Consider the following 18,222-nt stretch of genomic DNA (forward strand, 5'->3'; position numbering starts at 1 on the left):
GCCTCCTGCAACCATGACTCTCAGAGTTCTCCCGCCAGCATCAACTCCCAACGTTCGATTAACCCTGCTATGTCTTGGGATGGTGTCTGTCAGCATCTTGAGGACAAAATGCAATAGCTTTTAAATGAAATCATTCCCAACATTGTCTGTAATGAGTTGTGCAACTTTTTTCAGTACAAGAGAACTTCATCTGCATTCAACATGAGCTTTTGTGCCCGTCAGGTATAAAGATTCATGTCATTTATTTCATGTCGTTAGATTTCAAGCTAGTATATGTATGATTGAATACATATATGCATGATTGCCTCACTATAAAATTTTTTAACACCTTATTACACATATATGCATGATTGATTCACTATACAATTTTTATGACACCCTTATAATACATATACGCGTGATTGAATCACTATGAAAGTTTTTTTATAACCTTACAACACATATATGCATTATTTAATCACTATAAAAGTTTTTTGACAACCTTAGAACACATACAAGCATGCTTTCATCACTATGACAACCTTAGAACACATATGAGCCTGATATTAGCATATATGATTTTTTTTAATGCCATATAATACATATATGCATGATTGAATCACTATAATTTTTTTTTACTGCCTTAGAACATGATACACATGATTGAATTACATATAAAGTTTTTTTAGTGTCTTAAAAGACATATGAGCATGATTGAATCACTATACATTTTTTTGACTGCCTTAGAACATGATACACATGATTGAATCACATATAAAGTTTTTTGACTACCTTAGAACACATATGAGCATGATTGAATCACTATGAAAGTTTTTTGACTGCCTTATAACACATATGAGCATGATATTAGCATATATGAAAGTTTTTTGACTGCCTTATAACACATATATGCATGATTAAATCAATATGAAAGTTGTTTGACAACCTTAGAATACATATATGCATGATTGAATCAATATGCAAGTTTTTTGACAACCTTAGAATACATATATGCATGATTGAATCACTATGAAAGTTTTTTGACAACCTTAGAACACATACAAACATGCTTTCATCACTATGAAATTGTTTTACTGCCTTACAACACACATATGCATGATTAAATTACTATAAAATTTTCTTTAGAACACATTTATCCATGATTGAATCAATATACAAGTTTTTTGACTGCTTTAGAACACATATGAGCATGATTGAATCACTCTGAAAGTTTTTTACAACATTAGAACACATATAAGCATGATTTGATCACTATAAAAGTTTTTTAACGGTCTTGTAAAACATATATGCATGATTGTGATACATAACACATTTATTTGACAACCTTATAAACCATATACGCATGCGTGAATCACTGTGACATTCTTTGACAACCTTAGAACACATATTTGGATGATTGAATCACTATATTTTTTTTTCAGTCTTAAAACATATGTTTAAATTTTGTTAATGTTTTTCAGTTTATTGCTAGTCTATGTGTCATTCAGGCTTTTACTTTGTCGCATTAGATTAGGTGCATTGCATATAATTTATTTCATTATATTTTGTTTATAAATACTAATATTTGGGTTCTCTTGTAGGATGCTGGACATGATCAGTGTAGAGGAGCTGATGGAGGCATGGAGGGAGGGGTAGATCGAGAAAATGAAGAGGATGATGCCCAAAATCTTGGCGAGGATTAGATTCGTTTGTTTAATTTGTTTGACGTACTTGTAACTAATTATAACTTGGCAAATACTATATTTGGTTGTTAAAGTTTGCTTAACTTAGAACTTGTGTTAAATTTGTTTCACGTGTATATGTATTTTTTATGTGTACTTTTTTTATAAGAAGGTTATATGAATTGTATATAAAAAACAAATCTCGAGTTTCAAAATATTTTAAAAAAATAATAAATTTTTATTAAAAATTAGTAATGGATTAGTGATGGATAATATCCGTCGCTAATCCATCGCCATTTTGAAGCAGTCGTCGATTTGCGATGGAATTTAAGTTGTCGCTAATGGTCGTCACCAAATTGGCGACGAAGATTAGCGACGGATACATATCCCTCATTAAATAATAGTGACGGATTAAATTTTGCGGCATAACCAAATCAGTCTCTAATTAGTGACGAATTAGCGACAAACATGATCTGTCGCTACTTAGCGACGGATTGACGATAGATAAATTCTATCGCAGTTTAACGACTAGGGTTATGCGACGGACGCTATGCATCGCCATTGTATTTAGCGACGGATAGCGGCAGTCGCTAATACTGATTTTTCTTGTAGTGGATTTTGAAACAGAGCGGGGATGGAGACCTTGTGCCCCTTCCCCGGCCCAGTCCACTGCCATCCCTGCTGCCAAGTGCACAAACGTTAGCAGTATTCAACTTTTTACAATCCGATGACAGAAAATGGGTTCACCTTCCTTATTTTAAAATTTCATAGTTGATATCAAACTTGTGGCAACATTTAGAGAAAACAAGAAATATTACATTAACAAGGATCTTATTTGATATCAAACTTGTACCAACATTTACAAATTCCTTGCTTTGTTCTCTTAGATGATAGGAGTTTATTAGCTCCTGTAATAAGGAAAATTTGGAGTAAAACAGTGTAAAGCATTCCACAAGTCTTTTCACATTAAGTCAACATTATTCATTCTCTGCCATCTCTGCAAGATCCTCTCTGTATGGTATTTCTTCCACTTCTTCTTCCTGATTGCTCTGGTCTATGGTGCCCTTGTTGGTTGCAGGTGGTAGTGTTGGTGGTGGCTTGTATGTTACAGCATGAATCTTCTTAAAGGTAAGATACATCATTGCCACAAAGTAGACAACCAGGATAGGGGAAACTATGATCCCTATTACCACTGTGGCAGCCTTTGGCAATGTGTTATGGATCAACCAATCGACGAAGCCTGTGCTTTGGTAATAAACATTGATCGCAACCACGCATAGACCAAGGATCCATGCAACTATGATCACCTGCAAAAACAACAAATTTTTATCATTAATGGTTAGGGGAAAGATTGAGGAGCAGGGCATATGATTTCTTCCAATTTTAAAATAATACTTGTGAACTTTCTTACATCTCATGCGAGTAACAAACCATTTTAATTCCATCGCTATCACTTTGATTTTTGAATTTTATGCTTAAGCTAGAATACTCAATTCAATGAAAAATAAATGAAAGCTTTCTTTTGTAATTAATCCCAACAAATGGTAGTTTAATAATTAGGAGTTTCTGTTTTCATTACGTGTGTGTGTGTGTGTGCATGTGCGTTAGAATAGCAAGGTTTTGATAATCCTCATTTACATCAATCTCTCTCTCTCTCTCTCATATGAATATGTATGGTTGTGTGTGTTCTATAATCATGTAGGGGAACTATCACAGGGCATATGTGAGGACCATATGCACCTTGTCGTAACCCCCCAAAATGAAATCCTCAACTTTCATGTTTGTTGGCATGAAATCTGAAAAAGGGGTGAGGAGTGTGGATGGAAATAAAGATGGAACTTATAGATATATGGTTCTTATGCGGTCCCATCTTCTTCTTAGTGCTGGTGAACCTGAGGAGTGGCAAGATAGTGAATGGCAACTCAAAGGAGAGGATCACCTGCACTCAGAATTGCAAGTTTCTTAGTCCAATTAAAATTCACCCTCAAATATACACAAAAAAAGAAAAAACAAAACAAAGAAGTTAAGAGGACGTGTGAATAGAGATACCGATGAAACTATGATGAGTTTGGCACAAGCAGATGACCCTCCAGTTACTGCAACAATAAAGCTTGGTACAATTGCAACCCCCCTTGTCACAACCGTGATTACCCATTTCTTGACCTTCTTTTGAAGAAAGCCCTATAAATACCAGCATTATTTCCATATATATGAGAATCGACTGTGCATTTACAAACTCGAACCCTGGACTAAAAAATCATCGAGATTCACACTTGCGCCCTAAACAAAGATGTCTTTGTTTTTGTTTTTGTTTTAATTTACAACCCAAAGAAATCGCACCCGGCATGAAGACCTGGTCACGCTGGCTCAGTCTGCCATACCTACAGTAGTCATGCTGGCAGCATAAAACTCCGAGGCTAGGACCCCCTGCCCTCGGGGCCTGGCTTATGCAGAGGGACGATGCCTATGGGAATCGAACCTTGACTGCCCATCTAGCAGTCAAGGCTCCACCCCACTATTCCAACCCCCTCTCGGATCAGATCCGGTAATCAGGTCCAAGTACTTTACAAAGTATTCAAGCCACACAGAACACAGAAAATCACTGCACATGTAGCAATATGTTCTGTATTGTGTTTTGCACAGAAAATCGCGGCATGCATAGTGATTTTCTGCATTTGTATTTTACACAGAAAATCGCTGCAAGCGTTAGCGGTTTTCTGTGTTTTGTGTGGCCCTAGCATTTTGTAAAGTACTCTGGCCCGATCACCTAACCACGCCTCCGTTGCACTAATGTACAACTCAACCAGAAAAATTGTCAAACAGTGTATCTCCCAGTATACCACACTTACTTGCATAACATATTGCCCAGAATAACCAACCGTAAGGGCAGAGCCTTGTGCTGATGCTAGTATTGAAATGCCATACACCAGTCTGCTCCATTTGCCCAGCACATTCTACCAATAAAATAAAATAAGATAAATAACCATACCATGTCAGTTCATCTTGTATTTGTTAATTACAAATGGAAGATACACATTAATATATATATATATATATATATATATATATATGACTGCCTGCTAGGTTTTTTTGGCTTTTTTATTTTATTTTTAAATTCTAACCATGCAGATGTGATCTATGTACTTGATTTTACAGGGATAGGGATCAGCTCTTGAAGCGTTTGATTCCAACACATGGGTGGGTTTTATAAAGTTAAAAAAATCAACAGTCCAAAATCTTTGTAAATTTTCGAGGCTCCAAACATCATTTTTTCATAGAAAACACATTATCCAGGTGTGGATTCTTAGTAAATCAACCATGCCCAACACATTTACGGAGCCGGAACCACATAAAAAGCACCGGAGAAGCCCGAAAAACCATTTAGCATGCGGTTTAGCATCACATGGGTTTAGCGCGGAACCATTTTCCTATATATAAAAGAGGGGCTAGAGTTTTTTTTTTTACCTTGAATAAAAAGGCAGCATTGTTGAGAGTTAAATCCTGGCATGTGGCTGTAGTTTCAACAGAGACATTTGGGGCAAAGCATATGCTTGCGGCAACCACTACGGCCACAATGTTGATGAACAGCGCCAAGCATATGGCTGGTGCACTCTCAATGGCAAAGAACCGGCATGCATCCTTTACACTCTCAATGGCCAAGAGACGTGCTGAGGGACTCACGGCATGATGAGAGCTCCCAAGAAAGCAACGCTGTCGCCAACGGCACGTTCAGTCCTGAAGCCAGGGATGAAGCCCCTCAGCACCTCTGATGATTTGGGCTTTGAATATGGAAGTTCCCCAACAAAATATGCAGCTATGATGAACACCACCATAGCTAACATGAGCTCCAACTTCCGAAACTGCAACAACAACAAAAATGCCAATCTCCTCTTAGAATATGCTCTCTCTCTCTCTCTCTCTCTCTCTCTCTCTCTCTCTCTCTCTCTCTCTCTCTCATGCAAACATGACAAGTAGAATGGAATACAAAGAGTTAAACTCACCCTATATCTTTGCAACCCCACAAGAATAAATGGGGTCAATCCTGTAAGTAGAATCCCACACCACACTGGGATGCGCAGTAGTATATTGAGAGCAAAGGCTGTTCCAATCACTGAATGAAGGAAAAAAGGTTCCCAAGTTAAATGAGAGAGAGAGAGAGAGAGTTTTTATCTATGTGCTCGGAATTGAAAGCAGTTCAGGTCATGCTCAACATGAGCTTTTTTGCTCATGCCAACATCGTGGCCGTCCGTTTTGTATTTTGAAAAGTTAAAAAGTCAACAGAACAGTTATATGCTACGTGGCATTCATCCAAAATGCAAACAGACGGCCACGATGTTGGCATGAGCAAAAAGCTCATGTTCAGCATGACCTAATCTGCTTCCCTCAGAATTGGCAGTGGATAAGATACTCAATGATGCTGAAGCCCTCAACTTGCACCTGATCCACGCTCGTTAAATGTATAGGATGTGATTTTAGACAAATACCATCCTCTTTCTTTCTCTCTCTTTGTTTCCCTTCTTACCTTCTGCTATGTCTGCTGCCACCACAGCACTCTCAGCAATTATCCATAGGCAATAGTTTACATACTTCGGGTATTCCAGCCTAAAATGCTCAGCTAGATGCATTCCTGCGCATAAAAATTAACTACCTAAGAACCTGACTCTCTGATCTCCATTTTTTCGTTTAATAATGGAAAAGCATAAATGATGTACCTGTTACAACTCCTAGATTGGCTGCAAGTGACTGAACTATGAAAACCAGGATGAACCCAATCATAATGACCCACAGCAACTGTAAAGGGAATTACACTGATGTATTTGAGATATTGTTTCTCTTATTTTGTAGAAAAAGAATGATCAAAGAAAAGCCTATGACCATACTTGATACTTATCATTTGATGCAGTTTGAAATAAAGTCTCCCCTGCAACACATCCATCCAACAGTAAGATAAGTATCTAAATTTTCATATGGAATTACCAATTGAGATCATGAAGACAATTGTAATTTAACACTCTTCCTCACCGCTTCCTGGATCAATATAAGCCATGCAAACAAGAAATCCTGGTCCAATATGAGAGATGAGCTTCCTCCATCCTGGTTTCTGATTTTGGTACACGCACCAAAAGTTTAGTATGCATCTCTCATAAGAGAGAGAGAGAGAGAGAGAGAGAGAGAGAGAGAGAGAGAGAGAGAGAGAGAGAGACCTCAGGCTCATGATGCTCTGGTTTGGAATCATGCTCAGGTTGGTGAGCCACATTTGCCTCTAAATCTGCTTCACCTAAACTGAATGCAACAACTTTATTGATTCCCTTGGAAGATGCTTCTGCTGTAAGAGCTCGTCTACCTTCAACCCCTACAAAAATTTGATCTTCACCTTTCATCTCGTGTTTACCATTAACCTCCATTTCCTACAAGCTTACAATCAAGGTTGATCTTGCACATATTTATAGAGTGATCAAGGCACGAAGCAGGGAAAGGAGAGCAGACAGGTAATATGCCAAATCAGATCCGAAAAACTGTATGTCATCATTAACTTTTTGGTGGGCCCTACTACTTCAGGGGGGAACATATATGACAGTGCGAACATGGTCTGGAAGCTTCCATGCTTTGCCTTCAAAGGATGGCGATGGAGGGAGGGCATTCTGGGAAGGTGGCAGGGAAGCTTCAATCCTCTCAATCGTCACGAAAAATCGTGTGGTGTTGTCGGGGTACGGCATTTACGGACCGGCTAAGTGTTTCATGTGGGACCCACACCACTATCTCGTGTCGAACCAAGATCATGATGACCGGTATGCAAAGGTTAGCCCTGTCAACGAATCGGGTTAGATCCGATACTGACCCAGATATGATCTGATATATGACCCAGGTTCAAAACAGATGAAATAAGCCCAACACATAGTTAGCAATACGTGAAGAAGCAAAATGTCGTTAAATAGTCAATACGTTATTCGGTTGAAAGGTTTTATGCTAAAAAAGAGGACTGAAAAAAATGACAAAAAAAAATTTAATTGCAGAAAATCGGCAAACAATGTGTACGGGTTATAAAATGGGGTTAAAATAAAAGATCATATATATGAGATTTTTTTCTATGAAAAACAAGTTAGGGTTAGATTCAGATTCAAGAATCATTATGATCCCAGCCCAAGATCCAATCCAACTGGATCCATAATTGAGTTTTTTTTTAAGTATTTTGTTTAAACATAAATTTTTGGCGTTCTAAATGCTTCTCTCAAAAGAACGCTTTTTTTGCCATTTTTTTGAAAAAAAAAGTTTCAATTGTTTTTTCATTTTCAAAGTTTTATTGAGAAAAACGTGTTCTATATGGAGTTTTGCTAACTATGGTCCAACCCGAGTTCCCATTAAGATCCATCTTTTTTCAACATAACCGGCTTTTGTATATTGCTATATATGCATCATTGGGTCTGGATCTGGTTCGACTATGTCAGGTCTTCCGACCCTGACCTGGTACCAGCACCTCAAAGTCAGGCCCAGCTCCAGTGCGTGTCCAACCTATTGATAGGACTCACACAAATGGGTCTGATACAGCTGGATCATGGCTGAACAATCTTGAATCCGAATTTTAGGTATGTAAAAAGTGCGGATTTGGACCAGATCTGATGTGGTAACTGAACCTGAGTCCAAACTCAAATTTGCAACATGGATCCAGTAGCATAGTGACAAATATCGTGAGATTTATGAAAATCTCGCGATAATATCGTGAGAAATTGCCTGAAAGTTTAAAACGATAATTTCTCGCAAGATTTTCAAAATATCGCGAGATTTATGAAAAAAACATAAATACCCCGATTTAAACGTGATATTTATGTTTTAAATGGCTATTTATCGTGAAAAAATCATGTATTTTTATTTTTAAATAATTTTTATTAATATTTTCTTATAAAAAATAATTTTTATATTTTTTAATTTATTTTTTTATTGCCAAGATTTTGCCAAAAAATGCAAGATTTATGATTTTTTTTCAATTTCTCGTGAGTTTTTGAAAAACGAGAAATTGCCGATAAAAACGATTGTCACTATGTCTGGTAGAAAAGTCTGGGAACATGCGTTTAATATGTACAAAAAACAAGGGTAAGATTTTTAATGAAAATCCAAATATAGATCCCAAAGAAAATGTTTATCAGAACTCAAATCTGGATCCAAAAAGATTTTAATCGCACAAGTTCAACTGAAGAGATCGGCCTGTTACCCGGTTCGACATGTGCCAATCTGAATCCAACAAATCTATGATGTCGAACACATCTTCAGGGTTAGTTTGCTGAAAAAACCCTCTAAAATGCTTGTTCTCTCAGGGAGGCCAGCAAAGTAGTAGGCAGCTACTACTTTTCACACACACACACACACACACACACACACACACATATATATATATATATATATATATATATATATATATATATAGAGAGAGAGAGAGAGAGAGAGAGAGATCAACGTTATTAAGACAAAGGGTCAACAAATGTTGAGCCCGCAAGCAAACAAACAACAGACCCAAACCAAGGGCCGAAAACACGAAAGCAAAAACAGAAAAACATAAGGACAGAAGGCCAAAAAAGGACAAAATTTTGACAAATTCAGCCAGAGTCAGGAGGAAGAGAGGGAGGGTGGCTGAAGGAGGTGGAGACCAGGGCAGCAGAGGCGTAAAATTGCATAGATATCAGCCAAGATGCAATGCACGAGCTTATTAAGAACAATCGAAGTTTGACAGAATATCGCATTGTTGCAGGTCATCCAAACAACCCACCAGGTAGTGAGGAGTCAAGTTCTCCAAATCAGCCACCATCTTTTGCACCTGTTGTGGACCCCACAGAAGATCGAGCGTGAAGGAATCCTGTTGCACGTTGACATCAGGTTTGTTCCATGTACTCTTGAAGAGATCCACAAAGATGGGGCAAGCCCAAAACAGATGGTAGGTGGATTCTTCCACCGCATTGCACAGGATGCATCGACTCGGAAGTTGAAACCCCACTCTTTTGAGGAAGCTATCCGTCTGAATCCGATCATGTAGAATCAACCAAGCTAAGAATCGAGAACGCGGAGTTGGGCTTTTAGCGCATAACAAATGCTCAGGTAGCCAGTCAGCTCCAAGAGGAAGAAGGGACCGATAAAGAGATTGGTGTAGAAAGTGCTGCTAGGCACAATTGCCTGATATAAAAGCTGGGTGGTAGGGTCAGGATCGCCCTCATTCATGAGGACGAAAGACATGGATTTAAGCCACATGCGACGCAGGTGCAAAGTAGGAAGCCTGTGATGACGATGATAAAAAAAAGAACGACTCAAGGGAGCCATATTTAGCATGCAGTAAGGGAGCGCACGGATTGCCAGGACGGTGCGCCATCCAGCATTGCTTCACGATGAGAGCAGTACTTCTAAGTCTCGGAGCAAGAATCCCCAAACCCGCCATACACCTAGGAAGCAACAGAGAATTCCAACCCACCAGATGACACTTAGTCTGAGGATGGCAGCCAGACTAGAGGAAATCTGCCATCAAACGGGAGAATTTCTTCTCAACGCCCGAGGGCATCAAAAACATAGACATAAGGAATTCCAAAATAGAGGATAAGACATGCTTGATGAGGGTAAGTCTCCCTGCGATGGAAAGGTAGGGAGCCTTTCAGAAGGATATTTTGGTCTGAACTTTTTGAAGAGTGGCATTCCAAGCGGTTGAGAGGATGCACGTATGTTGCAAAGGGAGACCCAGATAGAAAATAGAAGGATCTGAAGTAGCGCAGCCAAAAATCTGTTGCCCAATGGTCAGCAAGGAAGGGGGGCATTGAACATACACAGACAGCATTTACTGTCGTTTAGAGATAAACCTGACAGAGAGAGAAAAAACTGAAGGATGAGCTTGAATCACAACATTTGTTGCACGAAAGTGCGGTCAAAGAGGATCATATCGTCAGCGTAGGTGAGATTATGATGAGGGAATTTCTAGATTCCAAGGGGATCAATAAAGCCAGAATCTGCAACCTTCTTGAACAAAACCACGAGGCCCTCAACAACGATGTTAAATTACAAAGGGGAAAGAGACCAGCCTTGCCGAATACTGCACTCAAGCTTGAACTGCGAGCCTCTAACTCTGTTGATCTTAATCATAGAATGAGCATTTGAAACCAGCTCGTGCACCCATCGAGAGAAACGACGATCGATACCGAAGTTGTCAAGCATATGGAATAAGAAAGGCCAATGAATTGAATCGAAGGCTTTATGGAAGTCGAACTTGAGAGAGAAAAAAGGCTGGCCGCTAATATTCAAAGAGTGCAAGACTTTCGAAGCCACGATGAAGGAGTGATGAATCCGCCTAAGGGGGATAAAAGCGAACTAGGAATCCGAGAAAAATCGAGAAGCGACGGCTCTGAGCTTGTTAGCCAAAATATTAGCAATAATGCGGTAGAGCGCCCCCAAAATTGAAATAGGACAAAATCTTGAGATATCAGAGGATGCCACGTGCTTAGGGATAAAAGAAACACTGGCTAAGTGCATGTGAACTGGCAGTCAACAATTGCGACGGAACTCAGCGAAGACTTTGATAACGCCATTCTTAGTGCAGGACCAAAAGATATGAAAGAAGTCCACGGGAAAGCCATCAAAGCCGGAATCTTTCCAACCTGACAGGTCCTTAATAGCCAAAAAGATCTCATCGTCAACGAATGAAGATTGCATGGATCTGGATTGGGCTAGGTCAATAGTTCGAATGAGGAGAGGACCAATAGAGTCACCGGCGGAAGGCTGGGCAACATAAAGGGCCTTGAAGTAGAGAGAAACTTCAATGGAGATAGAAGGGATAACATGTCTTCTATGCCAGTGCGAAGCAAAGGAGTGAAAAAAATCTGGTGTTGCTGTCACCAGCGGCAAGCCAATGCACTCTCGTTCGTTGCTTTCACCGAATTTCATCCATGATTCACCAGAATTGCAAAAGCAGAGAAAGCTCAGTAGATCTGGCTTTTAAGCATTGAATAGAGGAATTGGAAAGCGCGTTCGAGAACGACAAAGAGTGATAAACATTATTTTGCCATGATGTTTGGTGCGAAGACTCAAAACTTAGGGATACTTTTCCAAGTTTATACAAGGCAACTAGAAACAAGTATGGTAAGGTGTGTGAGTTTTGGTTAGAGATAGATAGTTTAGTTGAATTAAACAGCTAGGCTTCACATTCCCCTTCATTGGCCTTGCTTTCCTAAAAATATGTTTTCATAGGCTTCTGTCAATGAATCAAGCAAGTGAAAGCGAGAGCATCGATGACCCCGTTTTGATAACCTATCCTTTGAATTCCTCACAGGCAATATGAAAGTGAGGTGGAGGCATGTGACATTTTGTTAAGAAGGGAGCCTACAAATTTGGTATTTCGTGAGTGGGCAGCACTTATGGCCTTTCTTCAAAATTCTTCTCTCTCACAAATAGAGGATGGCATTTCTTGGCCATTCACTAGTGATGGAGAGTTTAAGGCTTCTTCCATATATCATTTTCTTGGTTCATCCTCTCCCTTTTGGCCTTGGAAGAAAGCATTGTGGGCAGGGTCTCCCATTTCAAGGTTCTCTTATAGGCTGACTAATTTTACATAATGTGACCAACACCGAATCTAGGCTCAAACGTCGGAGTTTTTATCTTACTAGTCATTGTTTGCTTTGTCTTTGTGAAGAAGAGTCTACCTTTCACCTCTTTTGGAATTGTATTTTCACTCGTACCTTACTACACCGTGCATGGAATGACTTACTCATGGGCCGGGACAACATCTCCTTCCCGAGGGAGGTATTGATTGTGCCACACTTAAACTCAAAGGGTTGCTAGTGGAAATTTGTATGGCGTGTTCAGATATTGATAGCTTGGAGACTTATTTGGCTTGAAAGCATCCATCATATCTTCAAAGATAAGGCCAGTGATTTGGAAGGTATTCTCTACCATTTGCACTGGGAGGTAAGAGAACGGGTTCTTCGCAAATGGCCCAACTCAAGCATTGATTGGTTAGGGGACAAGAGGGTCACAATATGAGCTATATATGGCAAGATATAGGGGTGCACAACGAGCTAACTCGAGCTCAGCTCGGCTCGACTTGAGCTTATTTGTGAAGATAAATGAGTCGAGTTTGAACATCAAATCAGGCTCAACCTAGATTAACGAGCCAAGCTTGATCAAGGCACTAAGCTCGAAAAAACTAGATTAGGCTCGGTCAGTCTCGTATTGTTTGGCATGTGATAAAAAAAAACAAAAATTGCCTTAATGGTAGACTTATTACTTTATATCAAAAAGTGAATGTAACTTTGCATTTATATGTAAAAGGTCGGTCTACCGTTTTTTTAATCCTTTGTATCAGAAAAAACAACCTACCATTTATAGATTTTTCTTTCACAGTAGAAGAGGATGGCCTACATTAGTGGGGAGTCTTTGTACCCACCTTGTATGCAGTGGCGGGTTCAAATCTTGCCCTTTCAAATCTTTAAAAAATATTTTTTGTGAAATACGGTCAAGCTCGACCCAGTCCTGCCTTCTGGCCCAGTTAAAAAAAAAATTAAAAGCCCAGTCCTAGCCCAGCCCTGATTCCATATGAAATAGATTTTTATCCATTTTTGTAGCCCAATCCTAGCCCAGCCCTCACTGCAGCAAATAGTTTGATTTGTCCATATGAAATAGATTTTTATTAATAATTGTAGCCATTTTTTTATTTTATCTCAAAAAAAAAATTACACCCCTGTTTGCCCCCCCCCCCCTTCACATGAATCCTACCTACGCCCTTGCTCTGAGCTCGAGTCAGGCATATGTATTTCGGGCCGAGCCGAGCATGAATAGTCCATGCTCAGCTCGTGTGCACCCCTAGCAAGATTGTGGGTGCATCTTGTATGGCTTTGCTGCTATAGGGGGTGGTGGGTTTCATCCCTAGAGTTTGTCTGCTAAGGGAACGTGATATCTCTTCACAACCCCTCTAACTCTCAAGAGAAAAAACACATCTTGTTCAGCAATACATATATAGGTAAGCATTTTTCTATTATAATTGTGTTTGGCATAACAAACATCATTTAGAATCCAAATCAAGCCTATCGTGTGTTCCTTGACCATTGATCAGGTTGTATTAGGTACTTGAATCCATATAACCAGAACAATATTTGGGTTGACCTGACGTGTGTAATTTGTGGCTTGGTATGAGCCATACCCGACCGTTTTAATTTGTATATATTTTGAAATAAAAATATGCCTTTGAATGCATTTGAGTTATCTGGATCGGGGTCATTTTCTCAACACCAACAAAATCGGAACCCATGCCTGAACTTGTCCTTTGGGCAGATCTAGATGCATCCTGATGGATCAGATACCCAACCTGTTGACAACCCTAACTTCTTGCCAGATTATTAGGTCTACTAAAATTTTAGTGATGTTTTCTCTTTAAACAAATGAAATTTTGGAGAATGTTGCAAACCATTGCACAAGGCTGCAAATAAGTCTTGGGGTTTGTTTTCCAAAAACAACACATCTGTCTAGCAGGTAGGGGTGCACAACGAGCCAAGCTAGCTTGGGATCGGCTCACTTGTTTAAGCTCGGCTCGGACTTGTCCGAGTAAAACAAGACGAGCTTGAACAAGATCTTAAGCTAAGGTCTGAGCTTGATAAGGGAATAAAGCTCGGTTGAACTCAATTAACCCGATTAAGCAATCGGTTTGTATGGTTATGTAGTTATGTAAGGCAGTCAGTGTTGGTATATGGATGAGTTATGTTGCCACGTAGACACAAAATAAGGTTTTACCTATACTGACTAGGGGTGTCAACGGGTCAGGTCCCGGACCAAACCCTATAGGGTTCGAGTATGGTGACAAATAAGAAGTCTCGATTAAGACCCGAGTTCGAACCTGATGGTCCGATTAATACATGGACCCGGGTATAGTTTGTGAAATTTTATAAGAGACCGGGACCCAACCTGACTTCCGATTAAGATCCATAATTTTTCAATGTAAAAATGATAAAAAAATATTACGTAACAGGGTATGGTCTGGGTTTGGTTCATGTAGTTTTTATTGGGTCCGACTATAGTTTCTTTTATAGTAGACCCGATTAGACTTGGGTCTGGACCCGATGCCATACATGATAATTTGGTCCAAGTCTGGTTCCACCTGGGTTCAAACCAAACCCAACCCGTTAGACACCCCTAACACTGATAAGACATCTAGTCTTTGGAAAGGAGGTGGGGAGTTCAAATCCCACTCGCCTCACTATTCATTTAACCATGTTTTAAATAAAGAAGTTCAGGTCACGTGTAGCCCTACCCATGGGCGTACATGCATGCATGTGCACAAAAAAAATCAAACATCTTAGTCCTCAATATCCCCTTCGGCCAAATACAGTGGACGAGTGTGGCGGTGGGGGGTGGGCTGCCCGGCCTCGCCTCGTTCGGACCAGGGATGGAGGACAAAATCAAAACCTGTATGGGGATGGACTTACGCTTTCCCTCGCTCCGTCTCCAATCCTCCATTTGGACCATGGATGGAGGTCAAAATCAAAACCTGTACGGGGATGGACTTACGCTTTTCCCCGCCCTGTCTCCAATAATTTGTTTGGACCTAGGATGGAGGTTAAAATCAAAACCCATGCAAGGGTAGTAGAGGCAGGGATGAAGGGCAGGATCACTACAAGAAAAACACTAATTTGCGACAGAAAAAATCCATCGCAAATTTTTAATGGATTAGCAAAAGAAAGATACACGTCGCTAAAATTTTGCTTATTTGCGAAATTCGCGACGAAAAACATTCTGTCAGTAATCCGTCACTAATTAGTGATGGATAGCAATGAAATTTATTCCATCTCAATATCCATCGCAACTTAGCGACGGATCAGCAACAGAACTTTTTTGTCGCTACCCCATCGCCAAGTAGTGACGACCTAGCGACGAAATTTGTTCGTCACGAATCTGTTGCTAATTTCCCTGTAAATCCCTAATTTGAACCTCTTTCTTTCTCTTTTTTATTTCGTCTCTATCGCCCGCCGCCCCCATGCCCGACGCCTGTCGCTCGACACCTGCTAACCTCCCCCTTCGGCTCAGGTAACCCCCCGACTCTCCTGTCTCTTTTCTTTTTTCACCGGCCATTTCCTTTTTCGCCAGGGAGGGGCCGAGCCTCCTTATCTCCCTGTCTTACGGGATTAGAGGGAGGGGCTTGACCCCCTCCCTATGCTTTTTTCGCTAGGGAGGGGCCGAGCCACCTCCCTGTCTTACGTGATGCACGGGAATGGCTCGGCCTCCTCCCCTTTTTTTTTTTTTGCTAGGAAAAGGATGAGCCCCCTCCTTGTTTTTTTTTTTTTTTGCTAGAAAAACGTCGAGCCTCCTTATCTCCCTGTCTTACGGGATGCTTGGGAGGAGCTCAGCTCCCTCTTTTTTTTTTTTGTCAGGGAGGGGTCGAGCCCTCTCCCTGTTTTTTTTTTGCTAGGGAGCGGCTGAGCCCCCTCCCTGTCTCCATGTCTTACGGGATGTGAGGGAGGGGATCGACCCACTCCTCTATTTTTTTTTCACCAGGGAGGGGTCGAGCCCTCTCCCTGTCTCCTTGTCTTGCAGGATAAGAGGGAGGGGCCGAGCGCCCTCTCTGTCATACGGGATGCGAGGGAGGGACTTTGATCCCTCCCTGTTTTTTTTTTTGCTAGGTAAGGGTCAAGCCTCCTCCCTGTATTGTTTTGTATATTTGTGCTTTGCAAGTACGTTGCTGAACTAATTGCGCGATGCTTAGTGCTAAGCATCGCTTGTAGCTAAAAATGCAATGCAAAAAAAAATAAGAAAAAAATGCAAAGGAAAAAGCAAGTTAAATCAGGTAAATACCCATGATGAATTAGTGATGCAAGCACATCACATGTTATTTAATTTATTGGATGCAACACTTTTCTGTTCACATACTCACTTAGTTGTAGATATGTATGACTGCTTTGATGGAGTTTGGAGATCATGCTGAGCATGATTTTAATGTATGACAATAGAAGTGTTCTTATTTTTTTAGTACGGATTTCATGCTAGGCATGGTAGTAGTTAGTGGGATATTAGAGTGTGTTTGCTGCAGATACATATTTGATATTGTTTTGATATGAATGATTTGAATATATTGCAATATTTGATGTGTCTGTATCCATGCCTGCATAAAGTTATTTTCTATTTGATTATGCCTTCGATGTGAAATTGTATCATGAATATGAATGATTTGAATGTATCATGCAATGTTTGATGTGTTTGTATCTATGCTTGCATAAAGTTATTTTTCATTTGATTATGCCTTGATGTGAAATTGTATCATGAAAATATGCTTCAAATGAATGTATTGTTTTATGGAATGTAATTTCATATTTCTAAAATATCCTCGTGATGTGTATAAATATGATGTGATGGTGTTACACACGAAATTTTATGCATTAATTGAATAAAAAAATTACTCACAAACAATCACCAAAGAAGAACTAATAGATAAATTAGATTTTTTTTTATCATAGCATTATTAAGAGTATCTTTTAATTGGTGATGATAATATATGTAACATTATAGGACAAAATGGCAATAAACCGTGAATGGATGTACCCTAGGATAGTTGATAATGAGGTGTCGCATGAATATATGAATGATGTTGACAGTTTTATTGAATTCGCAACGGCAAGTGTCAGTACAGTGGATCCTACCGATTGGATCATATGTCCCTGCATGATGTGTAAGAACAATCGATTTGTAGAACCTCATGACGTTAGACATCACCTATGCAGGAAGGGTTTTGTTAGTGGTTGTCATAATTAGACACTTCATGGTGAAGAATTTTGGAAAAGTTTTGATACACGGGTGGATGTGGTGCACGATAATTCATATGTAGATTTAATATTTGATACCGCAGGACCAGAAATGGGTTCTGCTATGGGACATAGTGATGCACCAATTAGGGTAGAGGAAGAAGCAACAAACGATGCAACTAGTAGATTTTATGACTTACTTAGAGATGTTGATGAGCCATTGTAGAATGGTTGTAAAAGTCACACTATCTTATATGTAGTTCTTCAATTACTGAATTTGAAGTTAGAGTATAATTTGAGTCAATCATGTTATGACCGTCTATGCTCTATTATGAAGAGTATGTTGCCCACAAATGAGAAATTGCCACAAAATCTCTACTGTGTGAATGTTATGGTCAATGCTCTAGGTATGGGGTATCAAAAGATAGATGCTTGTCCAAATCACTGCATATTGTATTTTAAAGATCAAGAAAATAGTAGACCATGTCCATCATGTGGACATTCTCGTTTCAAGCTAAAGGCAAGGAAAAATGGTAGCACAAGGTCAAAAGAAGTGTCATATAAGTCACTCTGCTACTTCTCTCTCACCCCTAGATTGCAACGATTGTATATGTCTTTGAGAACAATTAAACAAATGATATGACATGCAAATAAAGTTCGACATGATGAAGACAAATCACACATTCTATTGACGCGGAAGCTTGGAGGCACTTTGATCGTACTCATCAGAACTTCGCAATAAAAGTGAGAAATGTAAGGCTAGGTTTAAGTACAGATGGATTTAATCTATTTGGGGGTAGATTAACCCCATACTC

General features: G+C 39.7%; 1 protein-coding gene across 1 annotated transcript; it reads right to left on the reverse strand.

The window, feature by feature from the left end:
* Nucleotides 1–2,638: 2,638 nt before the first annotated feature.
* LOC149817195 (metal transporter Nramp6.2-like) lies at nucleotides 2,639–7,066 on the reverse strand. Its single transcript, XM_089987043.1, has 13 exons — nucleotides 6,866–7,066; nucleotides 6,684–6,762; nucleotides 6,542–6,582; nucleotides 6,374–6,452; nucleotides 6,184–6,288; nucleotides 5,663–5,760; nucleotides 5,389–5,521; nucleotides 5,127–5,329; nucleotides 4,511–4,615; nucleotides 3,711–3,842; nucleotides 3,501–3,600; nucleotides 3,402–3,457; nucleotides 2,639–2,968 (listed from the first exon to the last, which is right to left on the reverse strand). Exons 1-13 carry the CDS (start codon nucleotides 7,064–7,066, stop codon nucleotides 2,639–2,641), a joined length of 1,662 nt encoding a protein of 553 aa, XP_089843169.1.
* Between the last annotated feature and the right edge of the window lie 11,156 nt (nucleotides 7,067–18,222).

This window comes from Nuphar pumila, chromosome 14 (assembly GCF_984573655.1).
Source record: "Nuphar pumila chromosome 14, dmNupPumi1.hap1.1, whole genome shotgun sequence".
Classification (NCBI taxonomy): Eukaryota; Viridiplantae; Streptophyta; class Magnoliopsida; order Nymphaeales; family Nymphaeaceae; genus Nuphar; species Nuphar pumila.